Below are 23,714 nucleotides of genomic sequence, written 5' to 3'. Positions count from 1 at the left end.
TAATTGAAACCAGATCCTATGACCCAGTCATTCCACTATTGGGTATTTACCCAAAGAAAACAAAAATACTAAATCAGAAAGATATATGCACTTCTATATTTATTGCAGAATTATTTACAATTGCCAAGCTATGGAGCACCCTAAATCTCTATCAATACACAAATAGATGAGGAAAATAGGGTGTATATACATGGAATATTGCCTAGCCATAAAAAAGGATGAGATCCTACCGTTTGTGAGAACAGGGATGGACCTGGAGATAACATGCTATGTGAAACAAGTCAACAGAAAGACAAATACCATACAATTACACAGGCAAGTGGAATCTAAAAATGACAACAAAGAGAGCCCAAATGCCCATTGACTGATGAATAAATAAAGATGGGGTATATATATACAATGGACTATTACTGAGCCATCAAAAAAAATGAAATCTTGCCATTTGTAACAACACGGACGGAGCTAGAATGTATTATGCTAAGCGAAATAAGTCAGAGAAAGACAATACCGTATGATTTTACTCGTGGGGAATTTAACAAACAAAACAGATGAACATATGGGAGGGAGGATAGAGAAGAGAGGGAAACAGACCATAAGAGACTCTTTTTTTTTTTAATTTTTTTTTAATGTTTTATTTATTTCTAGGAGAGAGAGAGAGAGACAGCGTGAGCAGGGGAGAGTCAGAGAGAGAGAGAGAGTCACAGACTGAAACAGGCTCCAGCTCTGAGCTGGCAGTCAGCACAGAGCCTGACGCGGGGCTCGAACCCACGAACCGCGAGATCGTGACCTAAGCGAAAGTCGGACGCTTAACCAACTAAGCCACCCAGGCGCCCCGCCATAAGAGACTCTTAAACTATAGAGAACAAACTGAGGGTTGATGGAGGGTTGTGGGTGGGGGATGGGCTAGATGGGGGATGGGCAGTAAGGAGGGTACTTGTTGGGATGAGCACTGAGTGTTACATATAAATGATGAATCACTGAATTCTACTGAAACCAATATTGCACTGTATGTTAACTAAAATTTAAATAAATTTTTAGAATCTATCAAATAAATAAAATAACAACTAACAAATGAATTAACAAACAAAAAAGCACAATCAGACCTATAAGTATGGAGAACAGGGGTTCCTGGGGTCTCAGTCAGTTAAGCATCTGACTCGATTTTGGCTCAGGTCATGATCTTATGGTTTCTGGGTTCAAGCCCCGCATCGGGCTCTGCGCTGGTGGCTTCAAGCCTGCTTGGGATTCTCTCTCTCTCCCCTTCTGCCCTTCCCCTGCTCACACATGTGTGCTCTCTCTCTCTCTCTCTCTCTTTCTCTTTCTCAAAAATAAATAAATAAACATTTTTTAAAAATACAGAGGACAAACTGATGGTTGCCAGAGAGAAGGAGGTAGAGGGATGGACAAAATGGGTCAAGGGGAGTGGAAGATACAGTCTTCCAGTGGTGGAATGAATAAGTCACAGGAAGGACTAACCGTCAGCATAAGGGACATGACCAGTGACCTTGTAACAGAGCTATCGTGGGACACATGGTAGCTACACTTGTGGCGAGCATTGTGTAATGTGTAAACTTGCTGAATTGCTATGTCGCACGCCTGAAACTAATGTGACATGTGTTGACTATACTCAAATTAAAAAGAAAAAGGAAAGAATGACCGTATTCCTGATCCCATTTCGCAGCGATGGGAGGTGAGGCTCAGAGAGGTAAGTAAGCCGCCCATAGTCACAATGCTCCTAAACCTGGTGTGTTCACACAACTCCGGTGTGTTGGCCTCCAGCATCCGTCCAAAGACTTCTCAGTGGCCACTTCCCTTGTCCCCTGCTTGCTCTCCCAGGAGCTCATCACCGCCTGGTACATTGGGTTCCTGACGCTCATCCTTTCTTCATTTCTTGTCTACTTGGTTGAGAAAGACGTGCCGGAGGTCGATGCCCAAGGAGAAGAGATGAAGGAGGAATTCGAGACCTATGCAGACGCCCTTTGGTGGGGCCTGGTGAGTCACCGTCCTGAAGGGCCCCGGCGGACTGACTGTTAGAGACAGAGAGGTGGAGGGCGTGGCATGGGGTGCTCAGGTGGGCAGCTGCCTGCGCTCCCAGGTGAGAGCACTTGGAATGGGCTTTTCCTTGGTGCTTACAGGAAGTCGGGGCTGGGCACAGTGGCTCCCATCACCACCCAGGGGCCTTACTTCGTCAGTTGTAGGCTGTGATCGGTGGACCACACATGTGCAAACAGACAGTAGCAGACACACACACGTGCACTCAGACCTCTGAGCGCACCTGGAGTTCCACAGGAACACGTGGTACTATCGCTGGCATTTTTTGAAGGCATACTTTGCTCTAAGGATCTTACATTTATTAACATTTTATTTTATTTTATTTATTTCTAGGAGAGATAGATAGCGTGAGCAAGGGAGGGTCAGAGAGAGAGGGAGGCACAGACTCTGAAACAGGCTCCAGGCTCTGAGCTGGCAGTCAGCACAGAGCCCGACGCGGGGCTCGAACCCACAAACCGCGAGATCATGCCTAAGCGAAAGTCGGATGCTTAACCGACTAAGCCACCCAGGCGCCCCAACATTTATTAACATTTTAAACTCCATTCCTCTTATGAGTCCCTTTTTTAAGACGGCAAAACTGAAGGGTCCCTGGGTGGCTCAGTTGAGCGTCCAGCTTCGGCTCAGGTCATGAGTTCTCGGTCTGTGGCTTCAAGCCCCACGTCGGGCTCCATGCTGACAGTTCAGAGCCCGGAGCCTGCTTCGGATTCTGTGTCTCCCTCTCTCTCTGCGCCTCCCCGCCCCTCTTTCTCTCAGAAATAAACATTAAAAAGAAATTTAAATAAAATGGGGAAACTGAGGCATGAAGCAGTTAAGTATGTGATTAAACCAAGACAGATCCCTGAGCCAGTTAGGGGTTGAACCTGGGATTTGAACTCAGGCAGTTGGGCTCCAGAGTCCCAATGCTTAGCGGCTCTGCCATCCCATCCTCCACATCCGTAAGTATGTGCACACAGTCACCTACGCTTGTAAACACACCCAGGAATATACCACACACATCCACACAGACATGTGCATAGACATTAGACATGCACACAGACACACACAACGCACACAAATACACTCGTAGGCGTGCACACATTGGGAAGCATGGCAATTCACAAAATCACGCATATGTGAATATGCCAAGAGTGCACATGCACATGTTTGCAATTATTGGAAATGTTTGTTGGCTGATTGACTATGGGCAGGAAATCTTTAACTTAGAAACAGGTGTGGTCTCACAGCTCCAAGATAATTACTTGGCACTCGGTGCCTTTTCTCCCACGGGAGAAACCTCTGCAAGCAGTACAGAAGGCTGGAAGGTGGGGCCCTGACACATCACTGACCGCCTTGTCCCCGCGAAGGCCCGTGTCTGACCTCTTCTCTCTTCAGATCACACTGGCCACCATCGGCTATGGAGACAAGACCCCCAAAACGTGGGAAGGCCGGCTGATTGCAGCCACCTTTTCCTTAATCGGCGTCTCCTTCTTTGCCCTTCCAGCGGTAAGTACCTTCGATGTTTTCCCGAGCATGACATGTGGGACCCCCTCCGCCGCCCGCCTGGCCCCAGCTGAATCTTCCAGGCTGACGTTCTGCCCTTGCGCCCCCTTGAGTCCGCGCTGGGCTGCTCAAAGTCCAGTCTCCAGGCTGGGTTTCGTTAAGCTCAGTTAGTCCCTCCCTCCTCTGGGCCTGGCTCTGCAAAGTCATCTCTGGCCCCATGCTGCCTCCCCGCTGACCCCAGACTGTGAGCTCCCTGGGGGCTGGGATCATATCTCCCACCCACGATTTCCCCAGCGCCTTGCCCATGGCGGGCCCTTCCTCTATGTGCGCTCCCTTCCCATGTCCCATCATTTCCTGTCCTGGCTTATGTAAAAAAAAAATCCGTTTCCGGCCAGACTGAATCTTGACCCGTGATAGAATAACCAAAGCCTGGCGCCCATGAGCATAATATTAACAACAGTCCTAGAAAGCACTTGTCGTACTCACTGTGTGCTGGCATCATGCCAGATGCTTTACCTACATCGTGTCATTTCATCTACATGACAACATCATGAGTTTGGTGCTGTGTCTGTCGCCATTTTCCAGATGAGAAAACTGAGGCTCAATTAGGTCAGAGTCAAGTTTGCATAGTCATGAGGCTATTGGCTTGTGGGTTCTGTCTCTAATCGTGAAGCTGGAGAGAAACTTCTTAGGGAAAAATCGCGCTTCCCCTGGTTCATCTCCCAGCCTTCGTCTTCAGTGATACTCTTCCTCCGCTGTAGCCTTATCTCATCTGTTTTTCCTAAGCTCTCTGACCTTGGGCATATGACCTCCGTGAATCTCAGTCTCCTCATCTGGAATAGGTTGAGGACTGTGGGGGTGCCCCACGGTCTCCTCTAATTTTCAAAGGGCATGGCTTCTATCCATGTGATCCCCATGTGAGTCTGACCTGGAAATCAAAACAGGTCACAATTCTGGGATTCCAGTAAAATGACAATTAAAGCACTAAAATATTATTATTATTATTATTTAATGTTTACTCATTTTGGAGAGAGAGAAAGAGAGAGCGAGCGCACAAGCAGGGGAGGGACAGAAAGAGAGGGCGACAGAGGATTCAAAGCAGACTCCGCTCTATTAGCACAGAGCCCAATTTGGGGCTCTAATCCACGAACCGTGAGATCATGACCTGAGCCAAAGTTGGACGAGTAACTGACTGAGCCATCCAGGTGCTCCAAGCTGCTAAAATATTTTTAAATTCCACCATTTACTGGACATCTGTTCTGTGTCGTACTTCTTACTAAACAGCATCTATACATAATTTCACTTTTTCCTTAACAAAATTATGAGGAAGGTATTATTAGCCCACTTCCCCTGGAGGATGCTGAGGTGTGCTGGGGCCCTGGCTTGCCTGGGGATCTCACCACTTGAAAGCTGCAGAGTCAGGAACTGAAGCCAGGCCTTCCTCACACCGAGGCTCCACGTAACCCAGCAGCCTACTCCCTGGCAGAGAAGAAGGGGGTCTTCGTGGCCTTGGGAGTGGGGATGGGGTGCCCAGAGAGGCCAGCGGGGCTGACCGGGCCTGCCTTCTCCCTCCAGGGCATCCTGGGATCGGGGCTGGCACTCAAAGTGCAGGAGCAGCACCGGCAGAAGCACTTTGAGAAAAGAAGGAAGCCGGCCGCTGAACTCATTCAGGTCTGTCTGCCTGCGGATGAGTCGGATAGGGACTGAGCTCGTGCATCCGCGTCTTGGGTGGGGACAGGGCTGTGTGTGCCTGCACAGCGGTGGGCGTGCCTGGGCCTGGGGACAGAGCCCAGGGCTGTGTGTGATTGTGGAGGGCTATGGGTGTCCTGTCTGTGCGGCGTGAACGTGACAATCCCAATGTTCTCCCATCCGCATTTGAAGACAAGTGAGGAAAAGACAAAGGGCTTGGAGAGGGACCAAGGCATCCGCTGTTTTACTAACCATGTTGGAGAATTTGACTCTGGGTCCATACTAGGCTTCTCCTCCTTCTGCTTCCCACCCCTCTCCTGACCTAGGGACCCATAGGAAGTGCCAGCCCGGAGTCCAAGTGCTTAGCCCATCAACTACAAGGAGATGTGGCCCCTCACATCTGCCAAGGAGGGAGAACCCATACGCCAAGAGAAAGATGCCTTACGTGTGCCCAGTATTGGGCAGTGGGCCATTTGTAGACCAGTAGACCACCAGTGATCTAAGCACCAGTGAGCGTTAGATGCCGACCAGCTCCATCACTCCTGCCCCGTGGGCTCGACGTAGGGAGGACATTCAGGGGTGGGGGGAAAGGGCAGAAGTGTCCCCCTTAAACCGCAGAGGGAGTTCCTGCTTCGTGGTGCCGTGGGCCGTTGGGAACACAGAGAAGAGGAGGTGTGGCCCCCTCACTACAGCCACACGGGTCCAAGCGTGTGTGGGACCACCCACCGTGAAGTTGTGTCCAGTGTACTGAGGGGTCCCTAGGGGTCTGACACTACATGGTACACAGGGTTGTCCTACATCATGAAGTGTCCGAGCCAGTCTCAGTCTCTAAGGTCTGCTCCATTATCCCCCAAGCCCCAGGCCATCAGGGTATTCCTGAAGTTCTAGTATATCCGAATCAAACCCTCATCTCCCCGCCGTCTCTCGCAGCCAAAGTGGCCCAAAGACAGTGTGCGTCCTCTTATCTGTTTAAGAAGTCTCAGGGAACCTCGCAGCCAGAGTAAACCCTGGCCCTTCTGGGGATTTTACCCCCAGGACCCTCCTTTCCTTCCACCGCATTTCTCCACAGCCCAACAGTACCAGTTATGATTCCAAGATGGCAGGTCAAGGAAGGTTTTCTTCCCTGAGGAGGTACACAAAGCCAGGAAGCCTGGCTTCTCTGGATACTACCTCAAGTGCATGTTTCAACCCCGACGAGTCAGGGACTTAACAAAGGTTTTCAATCCTGTGGGGTTCTGTGTGAGCGTTTCAGGTTGTCCGTCATTCTACCCCCTCTCTTCCCCTCCTCAGGCCGCCTGGAGGTATTATGCTACCAACCCAAACAGGATTGATCTTGTGGCAACGTGGAGGTTCTATGAATCCGTCGTCTCCTTTCCCTTCTTCAGGCAAGTGACCACCTGTCTGAAGGCTCAGGGTGTGACCGGCCACCCCTCCACCGAGGGTCTGTATCTGTGCTTGTGGCCTTCGTAGTTTCTTGGAGAAGAGTCTGGTTCCCAGCTGTGCCACGCAGGAGGATCACCTGGGANCCCAGTGTATTTGAATCAGAAATGCCAAGAGTGGAGACCTGGCATTGGTATTTTTTTTAATGTTTGTTTATTTTTGAGAGAGAGAGAGAGAGTGCAAGGGGCAGAGGGAGAGGGAGACAGAGGATCTGAAGCAGGCTCTGGGCTCTGCACTGATAGCAGAGAGCCCGACATGGGGCTCGAACTCACGAACCGTGAGATCCTGACCTGAGCCTAAGTCGGACGCTTAACCGACGGTGCCACCCAGGGGCCCCCAAGCATTAGCATGTTTAAAGCTTCCCAGGGGACCCCAGTGTGCCACCAGTGGTTACCAGCTGGGCAGTGTGGAGCGGCCAAAAAGAGAAGTTCTGATCATTGTCTGAGCAGGGCCGGTGTCTGAGGAAGTGGCGAGCCAGTGCGGTGGGGGCCTCGCTCGCGGTTCTGGGTGCCTCTCCCGCCTGGCCGTGGCCTGTACGCATAGACTCTTCTGGATGCTGGGAACAGGCAGGTGGAAGCAGCAGCAGCGGGAGGAATCCTCTGATCACCCAGAGGTGTTGTCTTGTGTCTTTAAGGTGGGAGATTAAATTAAAGGCCTCAGGACAAAAACGAAAAGCACTGCCCATGGCCAGCGCCTGTGGAAAGGAAAAGAGAACTTAGTATTCACTGCATATCCAGTCCATCCAAGGTCTTCCAGTTCATACTCCAATCATCCCTCCCAGGCAGCCTCGGAAGCAGGCCAGAGGATCCCAAACATTCTGGAAGCATTAAAATCAATGAGGGGCGGGGCATATGGGTGACTCACTGGGTTGAGCATCTGACTTTGGCTCAGGTCATGATCTCACAGCGCACAGGGCCTGCGTCTGATCTTCTGCCCCCACCTCTCTCTGCCCCTCCTCTGTGCACCCTTCCCCTCTAAGATAAATATTTAAAAAGATCAGTGGAGGGTTTGGGGAGCTCAAGTCCTATACCCGCCTTTGGCCGTTTCCATGGCGCCGGCCCAGTAAAGCATCTTGGACTGATGCCCCAGGGCGAGTCTGGCAGAGCGGCTCACGGTCCCTTCCCGGAGACAGGCTGAGTGGTCAGGTCACCAGGCTCCTCTCACTAGCGGGGGGAAGCTGGGGCTCAGAAACGTGGGGCGTTTTGGCCAATGTCTGCCACATCAAGAAACCACAGAGCCCATGGTCTCTTCACGACCTGGGCTATGGAAACACACCCCGCTTCTCCGGGTTTGGAGGCTGTGGCCCTGAGCCGGGAGTTTACGCGTGTGGGTGGAACGCAGAATGTGTAGGATTCCTGGTTGGGAGGAACAGCCGAGGGACCTGAACCTCCCACCTGAGCTGGTCCCTGCTCTGAAGCCTGTTTCTGCCACTGGCCTTTGGTTTCAGGGATCCTTGTGTGACCCGATCATAGCTGAGTGGTCCCCTCCATCCCTGTCCCACCCACCTATCATGCGACCTTCATCCAGCCTCAATTTTCCCTTCAACCCATCACCAGATTATGGTACAGATTTAGGGAAATTCAAGAGACCTGGGTTCTTCTGGCTCATTTCACTGCATAAAACCTTCCAGTGGATGACCGTGACAAAGAGAATGAAGCCCAAAATCTGACCGTGACCTACAGGCTCCGAAAGGTCAGGCCCCTGCTGGCCTCTCCCATCTCATTCCTGCAGAGACCCTAGTGGCACGTGCTATTCCTACTCAGGACATCCAGTCCGCCCATCATAGGTGACTGACAAAGGAATCGAACCTGGATCCCAAGGGCAGAGAGAAGCCGTTTGAGCCCAAGTGTGACCTGATCAGATCTGTATTTCAGGGAGATGACAGATAGAAGCATGGAAGCCTACTGGACGGACTCAGGATTCTAGGCAAGGAGACCAGTTCTCAAATGAGTGCAGGATTCAGGGTGAGAGCCAGCCAGCGCTTAGCCCAAGGTAGAGGCTAAAGAAGGCTGGTGGAGGGGGGACCCAAAAGTGAATAAGCAGGGGAGGGGGGTAACTCAAGGAGTTATGGCTGGTGGAGGAGTCAAGGAGATGGAAGAGTCAAGGCTTCCAGAAACCAGTGACTATGTTTGGGTTTCTAGACTGCATCTCTTACCAGTCATTAGATTCATTGGCTCAGTTGATGGCCTCCATGGCTCCCTTTGATTCTAAATTCTACTTTTGCTGTAATCATTTTGGGTCGGGGATAACGTCAGTCTTCTTTTGGGTCACAAGAGCCTTCGAAGGGGCAGGTGACCTCCCTTGAAAAGGCAAGAGTGACCTTGGACTCGGAGACAGACATGTGCAACCACACTGAGCTCGGAACCAAGATGATTTCTGTTCGCTGTGCAGCCCAAGGTCTTGGCAATAGGCCTATTCTTTTGGGATGATTTATTATAAATAAGGCATTGTCGTGGCTGTCAGAGATTCAGAGGAAGACACTGTGGGCAGGGCTGCTGTGATAGGGGGATGGTTTTTAAACTGAGAGAGAACACTTGTTTCTTTCTTTCAAGGACAAAAGTAGTATAAAGTCACTAGCAAGACTTAGCATCTCCAACTAGAGCCACTTAGCAACTGTTCTGAAACAAGGCCGTCCCTTGGGAGAAGAATGCCTCTGAATGCCAGTCCCCTTCATACATTGAATGATAATGGTGATAATTCACGGATGTGTTCTCACCTGCCTCCTACAGGGTTTTTTTTTTTTTTTGTCTTTCGTTTATGCTTAAAAAAAAAAAACATTATTGAGGTATGTTTCACATACTGTAAGAAGGTTTCACTTACCCTAAAAAGTACCCCCTTGAAAGTGAACAATTCATTGGTTTTTAATATAGTCACAAAATGGAGCATTCATCACCACTGTCTCATTCCAGAACATTTTATTGCTCCAGAAAGAACCCCTGCACCCGTTAGGAGTTATTCCTGATTCCTCCTTTCCCCCAGCCCCTGCAAGCCCTAGCCTATTTTCTGCCTCTATTCTACCTGTTCGGGACTTTTCATATAAAAATGAAATCTTATGTGGTCATTTATGTGTGGTTTCTTGCATTTAGCATGTTTTCAGGTCTCATCCAGGTTGTCCTGTGTATCAGAAATTGATTGCTTTGTATGGATGAGTAATATTCTATTATCGGTGTGCCATTTTGTTTACCCATTCATCAGACGATGCACATTTGGGTGGTTTCCATTTTTTGGCTGTTATGCTGATGTACACGTTGTATGGACATGAGTTTTCAATTCTCTTGGGCTTATACCTGGGGGTGGAATTGGCAACACTGTGTTTAACTTTTTGAGGAACTACCAGACGGTTTTCCGTGGTGGTGGCATCATCTTACATTCTTCTCAAAGATTTGGAAGGATGGTGTTGTGGGGCTGTATCAGAGTTCAGTGCAGTCCTTTGTGAGTTCACAGGCTATATCTGGTTAGGCCTAGTGCTGATGGATGATGGCGTTGCCTTTTTGTTTTTATTTTCTGCTACTATTTAAAATTATAAACTAATTGCTTCTGAATTATAAAGAACTTCAGAGAGCTATGAGTCGAAGCCCAGATCTTCTGATTTATTGGCTTGTGGAGACTGTGTCTACTTAGTACAGGTAGTATGGGGAGGACCTTAGGGAATGGTAGTTGCACATTATTATGTGCAACTACAGATGAAAGCAGACGTTAGAAACTACATGTTGGGGCACCTGGGGGGTGCAGTCGGATAAATGTCTAACTTCGACTCAGGCCATGATCTCACGGTTCGTGAGATGAGAGTTCGAGCCCCACATCGGGCTCTCTGCTGTCAGTGCGAAGCCTGCTTCAAATCCTCTGTCCTCCTCTCTCTGCACCTCCCCCTCCTCCCAAAATAAACATTAAAACTTAAAAAAAAAAACACATGTTGCTTTCCATTGACAGGGAACCTGCATACCATTCGGTTCCTTATAAGTGTTGGTAGAATGATCTAGAATACATCTGTGCTGTCTAATGTGGTACCACTAGCCAGATGTGGCTTTTGAGCATCTGTCTGTTACTCATGCAATTGAGAAATCACATTTTCCATTTTATTTAATTTCAACTTAAATAGTCAGGTATGACTCGTGGCTACCATATTGGACATTGTACCTCTGAAATCATTAGACATTAGACTAAAATGGAGATAAGACTTAGGCCCCAGAGGTAGAAGCCTCTTGACCAAGAAGACCCAGTTAATTTTTTTGTATAACCAGAACCTGTTCCTTTTATGACCAGTGTCAAGATTATTGGAGTGCTTAGCAGTAGAGAAGGGGGGACATATCCAGTCATCCATCACGCTGGCCAAGATGGACCTGCTTTCGTACATGCTATCTCATTGAATCTTTAGAATTTCATGGAAGAGCAGCAGAATTAACTCTATGTTCATAGGCCAGATATTATAGGTGAAGAGTAAGCATCAGTGAGATTCATTAGCTCGCCTATGTTGCCCCCGCCCCCCAATACGTAAAGAGAAAAACCAAGGTCTTGTGTCAAAGCCCATTGTATCTCTGGGAAGACAGAGTTTTTCAGGGAGAAAATTGGGTAAAAGTAAGATGAAACAAGGGTTACTGGGATAAGAATACCCATTTCTGAAGATTATTGTTGCGAAGGTCAAATCGGATAGGATGTGCGGAAGCACCTGTTACAGTACCTGGCTTACAGCAGGTGTCCAGTCTCCGCTGCCTGAATCTGGGCTGGAAGGAAGTATTGGTGTTAGAGCAGGAAAAGAAGACACTTTGCACCCTAGGAAACCACGACAGTGACAGCAGGGCTAAAACACCCCATCTGGAATGTGGTTACAAATCTTTTATCTCTTTATCCCATTCATTCACTCACTCACTCACTCACTCACTCACTCACTCACTCACCAAGCATTTATTGAGCCTCTCTCATTTGCAAGTACTGTGTTTGGCACTGGGGACATGACAGGGAACAGAAATGGGTCCACTGTGCTGATCGTGTCACAAGGTTGGTGGAGATACAGACAGGGAAGTGGCCACTGGATGTTTATCGCTTGGAGTGTGTTGGGGCCTTGAAGCCAGCTCGCAAGGAGTAAAGAGTGACATGAAATGAACGTGTGGGGACAGGAAGTACATGTGACAGCTGGGGAGGAATGTGGGGCCAGGGCATTTTCCTTGACAGGAAGGGTCTAATGGAGAGGGATCCGTGCGCACACGGGGGAAAGAGAAGGGCAGGAGGAGAGAGCAGGCAGAGGTGTGGGTTCTGAAGCGCGAGTGGAGGATGGGTGTCAGGATCACAGACCTTGCATCCGCGTGCTCAGAAGAAGCCCTCAGAAGGGCAGGGCCATGTGTACGCGGCTGCTGACCTGGTGGTGGGACACGGGGCAGATCTCTCTCAGTGAGAAGTGAGTCAAATTCGTAGCCTAGGAGAGAAAGCAGAGGCAGGAAGTGTGATGATAGAGGTGGCATANCTCCCCACCTCCAGAGGCAGAAATCCAGAGCATTCTAGAAAAGCAGAGTGTTTTCTGTGCACATGCTTCAGGCAGAGAGATGGACCCAGAGGGAGTGACCCACCCAAGGCCACCCGGGACTAGTTGGGGAGCTGAACCGTGAGCTGGGAAGGCCCCAGCCAGTCCCTCTGCTTCTCTGTCGTGATGCCTCGTATTCTGTCCCCATTTCTCCCTCCGCGACATCCCAGTGATAGTCCCCTTATTCATTCAATATTTATCGTGCATTTACCACGTGCTGGGGTTCTGGGGTGCTCAGATTTCAGAGCTGAGAACAGCAGAGGGCCTGCCCCAGGCCACTCATAGAACTTCCACATGGTTGTAAAACTGTGATCCAAGTACATTGCCTCTGGTGAAGAGACTCGCCCCTCCCAGACCCCGGGGCTTTGGATAAGAAACTCCAGCAGCCACCCCTCCAGCTGGAACTCGAAGGATGAGCAGTACTGTTCTGGGCAGAGCCTGGGCAAAAGCTCAGAGTCTGGAATGTGTGCATGCCCCACATGGCCTCGTGGTCAGGATGGGGGCGGGGGGCTCTGAAGCCAGGTCGCCTGGGTTCGCATCCTGAGTCTGCGACCTCCTAACTATAAGACCTGGAGCAACTTTCTTAACCTCTCTGTGCCCTAGTTTTGTATCAGGGAAATGGGAATGATGCTACTTTCCTCGTAGAGTTGTTTTGAGGTTTAAGTGAGTTCATCTATGAAAAGAACTTAAAATGGTATGTGCCTAGTAATTATCACTCATTAAATGTTAGCGACGATGGTGGTGATGTCGACTACAATGACATGGTGGTGACAGAGTGATGGGGTGTGTGGCTGCTGAGTGATGAAATTCTGGGTTTCCTGGTCTGTCCCCATTGCTACACTAATCCCCTGAGCGCAGCACAAGGCCTGGGCCAGACGAAGTACTCAGCAACCGTTCTCTGGGTGAGTAAGTGAATGAGTGGCCCGGAAGAGCCCTGAGACTGTAGATCCACGCTGGGGATCTGGCTGGGGAAACCCGTTCTCATCACTGATTCCCAGCCACACTCACCATCTTGTCCTAGAGCTCTACTGTGGCCCACCATCTTTGTCAAAGGGAAGCTTCAGGCACATCGTGGGGAGAGGGGAAGCTGTTCATGTAATTTATACTTTCTTTATGTTTTTCTCTCTCGTCCCCTCCTAGGAAAGAACAGCTGGAGGCAGCAGCCAGGTACGTTTCTGATCACAAATTGCCTTCTTCCCACCACCATGTGGGGACAGAGGGTCCAGTTCAATACGGTGGAGGGCCGCGGGGCAGCGTGCTGGCTATGAGACAGAGTTTGGGGCTGACTGCTATTGCCAACTGCCATATTCCTCTACCATTTTCATGTTAATGTCCACAAGGACACCTCAACTGTGATCTTGGCCGCAGTCACAGTCACTTAGTGAGGAGGATGCCGTTCTGTGCCCGGAATCCCGCATGTGTTTATCTCACCTGTTCCTCACAACCGCAGTGTAAGACAGTCCTGAGTACCCCCAACTGTGGACTGAGATTGAAGCTCAGAGAGTTTGAGTTGTCCCCCTTGGATAACACAGCGACTGAGAGGCAAGATCAACATTCAGCCTTGGGTCTGAATATTAAGACCACCTTCTTTCCATTATATATTGGTTCATTTGCTTCTTGAGTTCACGGGTGGCTCCCAGAAAGTGAATCAGGACTCTAATGCGTGATGCCCAGTAAACCACGCTCACCACAGGCTGCTGCAGAGCCAACACTACCGTTGGGCTTCAGCATTGTGAGCACTTTTTGCCCCTCCCTTTCTTCTCCCTCTCAAGAAGATGTCACAGTAGCGGGGACACTGTGGACCCTGCTCGAGATTGCAACGAAAACAGATGCCTCTCACAAACGTCAGTGTTTATATATATATCTATAAATATAAATAACTATAAATACAGATGGCATTTAATCTATCATGTTGAGCAACTACTTGTGAGGCCTTGTAGTCTCCTGGACACAAAGTTCAACAACTGTCCTTCTAGAATTGACAGAATTCGGGCAGAGAGGGTAGCAGGACCCTGGGCCCCATGGTAGGGGAAATACTCGAAGCCAGTGACCTTTGGGAAGCTGAGCCAAATCCTCTTGAATGGAGTCCGTGATGGAGCCCTGTCCCATACATAATCCCTCTTGGAAGAAACAGCTACAGACACACCAGTTAAATCACACACAGAACAGTTAGGACTTCCTGCTTCCTTTGTGCATGTTTTCAAATGGATGGAGCATTTCCTGCCTGGACCCGGTTTGGACTGTAGGGGCATTTGGGGAGGTGGCAGAGGAGGGCAGGGATGAGTGGCAATGACCTCAGGGCACCTTTGCTAGAGGACCTGTAGCAGCTCACAGAGGCAGGTGGGGAGACACCTCAGATATCCTCTCCCAGATACATCTGTAGAAGCCGAGGCGCCCCTTCATAGAAGAGGGTAGACTCACCCCAAATTGCAGATCTCAAGACTTCCAGGGGTACCTTGTCCTCTCCTTCTCTCATGAGTCACAGGGTTTTGCATCATGCAGGCGTTGACGCTGTGAGTTACCACATCTACCTGAGAGCCTTTTCTATACATACAGGAACAGAATTCAGCCAAATTGTAATGTACGTGCAATATACCACTGTGCCCTGGATTATGCACTTCCGGCTTCATGAGAGCCTGGGTAGATGCCTTCTGAGGCTTTGCTGGGGATGCCACCACGATCATCAGAAAAGGGCTGTCTGGAATCTCAGCCAGTTGCTCATGCGCCTCTCAAGAACTCTGTCAGGGGTGCAGAAGGAAAACACATTTCACGATTTCTCAGGGTTAGAGTTCTGGGGTGTTTGCTGGCTCCTTCTCCCCCGGAGAAGAAGATCAGTTACATAAGCCACTCCGTCTCCCTCGTCTGGGCTCAGGCACAAGTATTTTGGGTTTGTTCAGCAAACGGGTTGGCTGACCAATTGGCAGGTGTGATTACAGCCGGGAGGCAGGGCGTGAGACCTGGAAGAAGTTATGGGCAAACTGTCGACAGAGGCATCAATTCCTTTACCCAAGAGGGCAGGGAGCAAGGTGAGAGAATGATCAGCAGTGGGCGCATGCATTAGATGTATGCTTGCCGACGGCCATTCCCCACCTTTGTGTTAGCTTCTTCAACAAGCTGCCAGCTAACTGGTGTTTCAGTCTCATTCATTATTTTCTAAATAGCTGGAATCAGAGTGGAGTTCATCTCCTTGTCCCCTCCAAGCATGGGTGGTTCACACTTCTGTTTATTTGTTGGGCTGATGTAAGTGTTCTGTTTTCTGTGACTTAACATATCTCAATCCTGCATTGGGAGAAGAAAAAGAAATTTTGTTAACTTATTGGGAAGACCTCAAGCCCATGGCTGCTTACAAAGCTGTTGCCTTCCTTCCCCCCCAAATTCCTGCCACCCCGCACCTCAGAGGGTCGACAGAGAGATGAGCTTCTCTAGTGCCGAGGATGGGGCTGTGTTGACTGCTTTGATTCATGTGGACTTTTTTTGAGGAACTTCGGTTCTACTGACTTGCTTCCTACGATGGCTGGGAGGTTGGCCCAGATCATTTTATGCTTCTCAGGATCTGTGATTCTGAGGCTAATCAGAAGAAAGAGAACCAGCTTCTCTTGTGGGCTCACAAGGAGTTGAACACTTTTCCTAGGTCGTCTGCATTAATTCTTATAAAAACAGAGGCAGCCAACGCACAGACACACATTCATCCCCTCTTACCCCCTCATGGTGCCCTAGGTAGGACTCAGGACTTCCCTATTAAAGCCTTTGTTTTATATATAGTCAAAACTTGATCTCTTGTCCTCTTTAGACCATGAGCTAACACGGTGCCTGAAGGGTAGGGTGTACCTCCCTCCCAAGTATTTGCTGAAGGAATAAATAAATGACGTAACGAAGGGAGTTTTATACCATCGTGTTACCTGTGTGGAGACTGAGCTCAAGCGTTTAGTTAACTAGCACCTGAGCCAAGCACAGAAGTAGCCAAGGTGGAGATTTCAAGTTCAGGTCTGTCTGACTGGACCAGATCATATCAGGCTGGGGTGCACTATGGCACATCGGATTTCCATGCCCTCCTTGTACTCAGGAAGTCACTAGGGAGTGAGCTCAGTTAGCCTCACAGACACATGAACTTGGCATTTTTTCCATCTCAGCTAGGAACTCCTGTTTCACCTCTTCGTATAGCTCAGTCCTTCATTTTAGTTGGGACTCCATCTAATGTCACCTCTTGAGAAAGTCCCTCTTGGACCCTCTACCCACACCTCATCAGTCTCTATGCCCTTAATCCTACTTCATTATCATTGTTAGCATTGATGAATATCTAACATAGTATGTATTTGTTTCTCATTCGTCTTCTGTATTAGATAAAATGCCTCTGAGGGGCTAGACTCTGTTTTGTTCACTGCGTCATCTCCAGCACCTAAAACAATGCCTGGAACACAGCCTGAGATATGGTTAGCTTTCAGGAGATATTAACTTACTGGAAAAATTGGGTGGATGGCTGGATGGATGGGTGGATGGACAAACTCTTATTCTACAAGTGTCATAAACCCAACTGAAACTACCTTGGACTAAGAGGGAAATGTAATGGCTCACATAGACCCAACAGAGAGGGTGTGATCCCCAGGAAACAAGGAATGAAAGCCTTCTGGGATTTCTCTTTTCCTCTCTCATCTCTGCTTCTCCTTTCTGGTTTCACTTTCTCCCTGCCATTCCGCATGCTGATGAAGATGTGGATCCAAGCAGCCCTATGATTACGTATTTTCCCCTCTTTATCTGTCCTTCACTCGACTCTAAACCCCAGGGAAGCACTTAGTTTGACCCAATCTGGGTCACATACTTATGCTTCAGACAATCTGTATGACCCAGAGAGAAAGAGGCTACTACTGGCTAAACTTGGGGTCCTGTGTCCACCTGTTAGAGCAAGTGGTGTGGGTTCAAGATGCTATGATTGACACCTCGCAGTAGAGTCATTTGGTTGAAGTTGGGAGGAATCAGTGCCCCAGCAGAATAGTGTCCTTTTCCCCCAGAGTATCGGGGATGAAACATAAAGCAGACAAATATGCCAGTTGCCCATGACAGGCATAAAAATTCCACCTGAAAACATTCAAATGCCTAAAAATAATACTGCATTAAAGAACATCGACAATAGACCATACCGAGGCTCATTTATTCTATAGATAATACCAGAAAAGATTGATTGTTTACGTTGGGAACATCATTTAAAACATCAATTGCAACTATTCAGTAAATGTGCAGCAGAGCCAATCATTAGAGGCATTTGCCTGATAGAAAATCGTGTTTTTGTGAATTTTCAAAACAGGTAACTGTGTTGACAGTAAGCGCTTACTTGAGCCATATTGTTTACTTTGTATTTTCAAACAATTCAATCTTAAAACAGTGGCATCCAGGACTCTGCTCTTCTGTTTTCATCTTTGGAGAGGGAAGATGTTCATCCGGGCATCTTCCTTTCCTGTATCGTTATGTCCTTCCCATTGCAGAGCCCTCACATTTGGCAGAGGATCATTCTTTGGGTCAAAGAATTTAAATATAATCACAATAATTTATAGAGGTAGGTGATTTGCACAGGGCCCTGCAGCTAGACGGTAGCAAGAACAAAACTGGATCTGATTCAGCTAGCCCCACGATGTGTGGACCCAGCCACACTGCTGGGCCTTTCAAGTCCCTGGGAACAGTTAAGTGACTGTAATCAGTCACCACCGGTGTCCCCTTTGGCTTGTTTTGTTTTCTTCTACTCTTCCTTGGCTCTCTGTAACTAAAGTCCCTGCTATGAGAGGAGGTAAAATTCACGCTTTACTTCCTCCCTGTGACACTGACCCCATGAAATTGATCTCGCACGGTGACAGATGATGTTGGCAAGAAATCTCTTTCCACGCCCTAGAATCAACGTCTGTTAAAGACATGCAGGAATTTAGAGATCGATCAATTAATCCAATCCCCTAATTTTGCTGATGGGAAAATTATTACCTAGGAGCAAAATAAAAGACCTGGACACAATTCCATAGCCGGTAATATTGTGTCCTGCCACGCAGTCCCTGCAACACTAATCCCGGCTGCAGAGTAGCTGAGATGCAGAGGTAAGATTTGGACCAAGTTCGTTTAACCTCTCAGAGCGGTCTCCAACATGCCCTGAGGGCTTAGTCTTCATGTTCCTTTTGGAATATGGGGTAGTGCCTATTTATAACACCCCTTTGCCTCTGAATTATGAGCTATTGAGAAATCGGAATCAGAAATGGATCAAAACATAGGTCACCTTTGCTGGGTGAAGCAGGATTGGCTTGGAAGCAACAGTGAGTGTCCTAACACTTCCCACTACGTTTGGCCTTAGGACCAGCCACACAGAGCAGACACTCTCCCTCCCAGACCCCTGGGGCCATTGCTTGTCTGACCCCGTGCAGCACCAACAGCTGGAGAGAGACCACGTATGACCTTGAATACAGAACTGACCTTCAATACGGAAGCCCACCCAATAGAGAAGATGAGTCAATGGCTATTTCACACACCCCATAATCAGATAATCACCTCCTTCCAGAAGGTGAAGCCAGCAGAAGACCAGAGATTTCTTCTCAATTCTTCTAATTGTGGGGAAATTCCATTTTTATGGCTTTGCTAAAGTATGCAAAAAAGATGGTCCTCCCTACCCTTCATGTAGTCCCCTGTGCCTATGAGTGCATCATTCCTTAGCACACAAAAATGTGTCGCAGCTCTCCTGCTTGGTTATCAGTCTGAAAATAGTCCTCGTGCACCCACTGTTCCCTCATTGTTTGCTGTCTTAGTTTCCTAAGGCCACCATAACAAATGACCATAAACTGGGTGACTTAGATCAATAGAAACTTATCATCTCACTGTTCTGGAAGACGGGCATCCAAAATCGAGAGGTCAAGAAATCAAGGAATCAAGAGCCATATTCCTCCAATGGCTGTAGGGAAGAACCTTTCCTTGCCTCCTCCCAGCTTCTGGTAGTTGCTAGTAATCCTTGGCCTTCCTTGCTCTTGTGGACCCAACGCTCTATTTTCTTTTATTTTTTATTTTTTTAATGTTTTTATTTATTTCTGAGAGAGACAGACAGCGTGAGCAGGGAAGGGGCAGAGAGGGAGACACAGAATCTGAAACAGGCTCCAGTCTCTGAGCTGTCAGCACAGAGCCTGATGCAGGCCTTGAACCCACAAACCGTGATATTATGACCTGAGCTGAAGTCGGACGCTTAACCGACTGAGCCACCCAGGCGCCCCCCAACACTCCATTTTCTGCCTCTTTTTTCCCGTGGCCTTCTTCTCTCTGTGTACACCTGTGTCTCTCTGTACCCAAACCTCCCTTTCCTTTCTCTGATAAAGACACCAGTCACTGGATTAAGAGCTCACCCTACTCCAGTATGACTGCATCTCAACTTGGTTACATCCAAAAAGACTCTGTTTCCAAATAAGTTCACATTACAGCTATCAGGTCAGGGGCTTGGGCATATATTTTGGGGAACATATTTCAGCCTTTCACACTTGCCAAAGGCAAGCACAATTGGCTTGCCTACAAAGTAGGAAACTGTCTGAGCAGATCCAGGATCCATGATTTCGAGAGGGACACTTCGAGAGTTAGATTCCAATGTCCCCTGCACAGATGAAGACAGGAGACCTCAGCAAGGTGAAACAACTTACACAAATCCGGGCCCAAATCGCACAAATAGGATTGGATCCTATGTCCACCTGGCTCCCTCCTGCTCTGTGGTCCTCTCTCCTCTTTCACCAGGGACTAAAAATAATGAGGTGGTGGAATTAGGAGGTAGTCATAGCAACAGGAGCTGGGAACAGACTCCAGAATTAGACCATCAGACCTCAGTGCCTGGCTGCCCTACTTACTGTGTGATCTTGGGCAACTCAAGCAGCCTCTTATGTCCTCATGTCCTTATCCATGAAGTGGGGGTAATAATAGGAACATCCTCGTAGGCTGGTTGGAATGATACCTGTGGCCCAGTACATAGCGAATGCTCACTAGAGATGACTGCCAGTCCATTGGGATGTTATTCATACGTGAGATTTGGGAACATGGAGAAAACCATTCTTCTAGGAGAGCAACAGAAGTATATTGCTCCTCACTCACATCAGTGTATGAGTCTGTATCCTCCGAGTACCAGCTGTAAATGTCCTGGAATTGTGCTCATAGATTTTCCAAGATTCACTGGATCAGAATCCAAGTAGGCCATTGGCCCAGCTAACTGTGCAAACCTCTCCAGATGATAGAGAACCAGATGAACATACCAGGGTTATTTCCAAGTCATGAAGCCGTTCCTCTAGCCCAGCAGGCAGTTGAGTCACGATCCTACCTCCTTGCCCCTGGTTTATCTGTCCCCATCCTTCCTCAACCTAGACAGAAACCACCAGTCAACTGGCCTAGGCTGCCTCATCACTAGAAGGAAGAGGATGGAATAGGGTATCCCTAGGCCACTTCAGGTCCTGTGTGCTATGAGTTTGTGGCCACGACAGCAGAATTGGACCCATGTTATTTTGCTGCGTTGGACACTGAGTTATGGGTCCCTTTTAAGAATCTTGAGTACATGATCTTGGACACGTTGCCAAACCTCTATGTCTCAGTTTCCCCATCTATATAATAGTTATGGTGAGGGTACCTACCTCCTAGCACTGTTGTAAGAATTAGATGCTCAGAAGAGAGCCTTACCCATGACGAGTATTACATAGGGCTTCCTTTTATTATTATCACTATTATTATCCTGACTGGCATCCACACTTCTAGGTTTTCTGTGTCTATAGGCTTTGCCATATGGTGCAGGCATGGTTTAGAAGGCAGATCAATATAGATTGGAATCCTAGCTTTGCAATACTTTCCTCCTCCTGCTTACCCTCCATCCTTCTTTCCTCCCTTCCTTCCTTTAACAGCCCTGCTTCATGTTAGAACATGTAAATTCCCAGAAAATTGAAACTCATAGTCTAGAGGGGAAACAGATGTTTCAGCCATGTAGTGTGGAGGGTGCTGGTATGGGAATTTTACAGACACAGGGGTCGAGAGAACAACAAAGGGAGGGAGCTCTGAGTTCTACCTACAGTGGGAGATCAGGAAAGGATCCACACAGGCACTTTGCTTTCATCTGTCAAGGGCTAGTAGCTTTTCACTGGGCTAGGAGAGGCATTAAGACCCTAATTTTGTCCCTTCCCTCCTTCATGCTTTCATCCTTCAGACTAACAAGCATTGAGTCCCTAGGCCTATGATCTTTCCACATGCCATCCATTTCTATATGATAAATCCCTAGGAATGCCAATTCCATAAAGAAGACTGGCATGCAGGTGTCACAAGGAAAATTCACAAAAGGCATATATAAATGAGTCTTCATTTCTCTACAGGGAAACTTATTTTGTAGCTAGTCACAAAGTGTATGAGTTATTTGGTCCCCCCAGCTCTACTATGAACAGTGTGAGAGCCTAGAGAAATTGCCACTGTCTTTCTCAATGTTGATACAATGGAGGGTATGTCAAGTTCTGGGCCCTAAGGCCACTCCACCTTCATCGTCATCTAATCCCTAGTTAAGATTTCTCATTTCATTAAAAAGAAATAAAGTCAAGATAGCAACTTTCATTCATGGCCTTTTCTCAGAAAAAATAGGACACCAAAGCCTCAGAGGTTTGGCACATGGATGGTGACAGGTGTTTTGTTTGTTTCATTACCTCTTTGTCTTCTCTGTCTTTCTTGGGGCAGACCATGGTGCTAAAGGAGCCTTCTGAAAGAGGGCTGAATATCTTGTGTAAGGACCCACCCTTTCCATCTGGAGAGATGGGAGGATGAAAGAATGAAGGAGAGAAGGGAAAAAATTAGGGCTTTAACCCCTGTGGGTGGGATTGGCTGCTCTTTGCTAGTCACTCAGTCTGTGCTCATGGGGCTTTCACAACAAATTACACAAGACAAATTGACCACTTCTTCCAAAACTCTTCTCTTGGCTGCAGTGATGCCATAGTCTTGGTTTGTTCACCATCCATCTATTCATCATCCATCCACCCATCCATCCATCCATCCATCCCTCACCCATCCATCTATCCTCTTTTTTTAATGTTTATTTCTTTATTTATTTTGAGAGAGAGAGAGAGAGACTGAGAGAGAGCAGAAGAGGAGCAGAGAGAGAATCCCAAGCAATCTTCTGGCTCTCAGTGCAGACCCTGACGCAGGGCTCGATCCCATGATGAGATCATGACCTGAGCTGGAGTCAAGAGTCAGACACTCAATCAACTGAGCCACTCAGGTGCCCCCATCCATCCTCTTTTTCAATGACTATTTGATAGACCTTCCTGTGTCCCAGGAACCATTTTAGGGATTATAGCTACAGATAAGAAAGACAAGGCCTGCAAGTGTTTACTTGACAGAATGCCTCTTAGTCTTCCTTCCTAACACATCCCCAACTCAACTTTTGTTTTTAAATTTTTTTTTTTGAAATTGAGTTAGCTCTTCCAGGACACATGCTCAACAAAGGTGACATGAGGAGGGTGGAGAATATAGTCCCAAGGGAAGTCGTTCACTGTGCACAATTTGCCTTTGACATTCTTTCATTTACCTCCTAGGTTTTCTCCATTCCAATGTTTCCATGACATCACAGCCTCATTGACAACTACTCCCCACTAACCCCATCTTATTCCATATCCTGGGTAGGAGGACAGGGGAGGAATTGCATTTAAATGTACCACTCTTAGGGACTCCTGGGTAGCTCAGTCAGTTGAGCGTCCAACTCTTGATTTTGGCTCAAGTCAAAATCCCAGGGTTATGGGATCAAGTTCTGTGTCAGGCTCCACACTGAGCCTCTCTATTTGCGCCTCGCCCCCACTTATATGCTCTCTCTTTCTCTCTCTCAAGTGAAAAATTAAAAAAATAAAAATAAATAAAAGTATTACTCCTAGGTCTCTCTCTGAACCTTGCTCATAAGAACCTTTGTATGAGTTTTTAATGTGCAAAAATGAGTGTAGAGCTGTATTTGAGAATAGGGACAAAAGAGACTCTATACAATGGAATACTACATGGCAATAAGAAAGAATGAAATCTGGCCATGTGTAGCAACGTGGATGGAACTTGAGGGTGTTATGCTGAGCAAAATAAGTCAGGCAGAGAATGACAGAAATCATATGTTTGCACATATAGGAGGATTAGGAGGAACTTAACGGAGGGCTGTGGTGGAGAAGAAGGGGGGGGAAATGGTGGGGGAGAGGGGGGAGGCAAACCATGAGAGACTCTTGAATGCTGAGAACAAACTGAGGGCTGATGGGGGTGGGGGAGAGAGGAAGGGGGGTGATGGGCATGGAGGAGGGCACTTGTGGGGATGAGCACTGGGTGTTATATGGAAACCAACTGGACAATAAACTATTTTAAAAAAGAGAGACTGACTTGAATTGGGAGTGAGAAAAATCCAGACTAGAGCAGGAAAGGACTCAACTTGGAGAAATGGGTCAGAATCCAGCAGGATGGCCTAACCACTGAGCAATTCCCAGGGGAAAGTATCTAAATTACTTTTTAATTTAATTTAATTTTTCAATTTTAATTTTATCGGGAAAAAACATTT

General features: G+C 47.9%; 1 protein-coding gene across 1 annotated transcript in view; it reads left to right on the top strand.

The window, feature by feature from the left end:
* The window catches only part of KCNQ3 (potassium voltage-gated channel subfamily Q member 3), a 306,390-nt gene that overhangs the window by 264,436 nt on the left and 18,240 nt on the right, over positions 1-23,714 (top strand). Inside the window, exons 6-10 of the mRNA XM_077750013.1 lie at positions 1,837-1,992; positions 3,424-3,534; positions 5,107-5,202; positions 6,511-6,605; positions 13,316-13,342. Of these exons, the coding sequence (XP_077606139.1) occupies positions 1,837-1,992; positions 3,424-3,534; positions 5,107-5,202; positions 6,511-6,605; positions 13,316-13,342 (485 nt within the window). The remainder of the gene's footprint in view (positions 1-1,836; positions 1,993-3,423; positions 3,535-5,106; positions 5,203-6,510; positions 6,606-13,315; positions 13,343-23,714) is intronic.

The sequence above is a fragment of the Crocuta crocuta genome, unplaced genomic scaffold, assembly GCF_008692635.1.
Source record: "Crocuta crocuta isolate KB4526 unplaced genomic scaffold, BGI_CrCroc_1.0 scaffold119, whole genome shotgun sequence".
Classification (NCBI taxonomy): Eukaryota; Metazoa; Chordata; class Mammalia; order Carnivora; family Hyaenidae; genus Crocuta; species Crocuta crocuta.
This window is presented reverse-complemented; position numbering and strand designations above follow the sequence as displayed.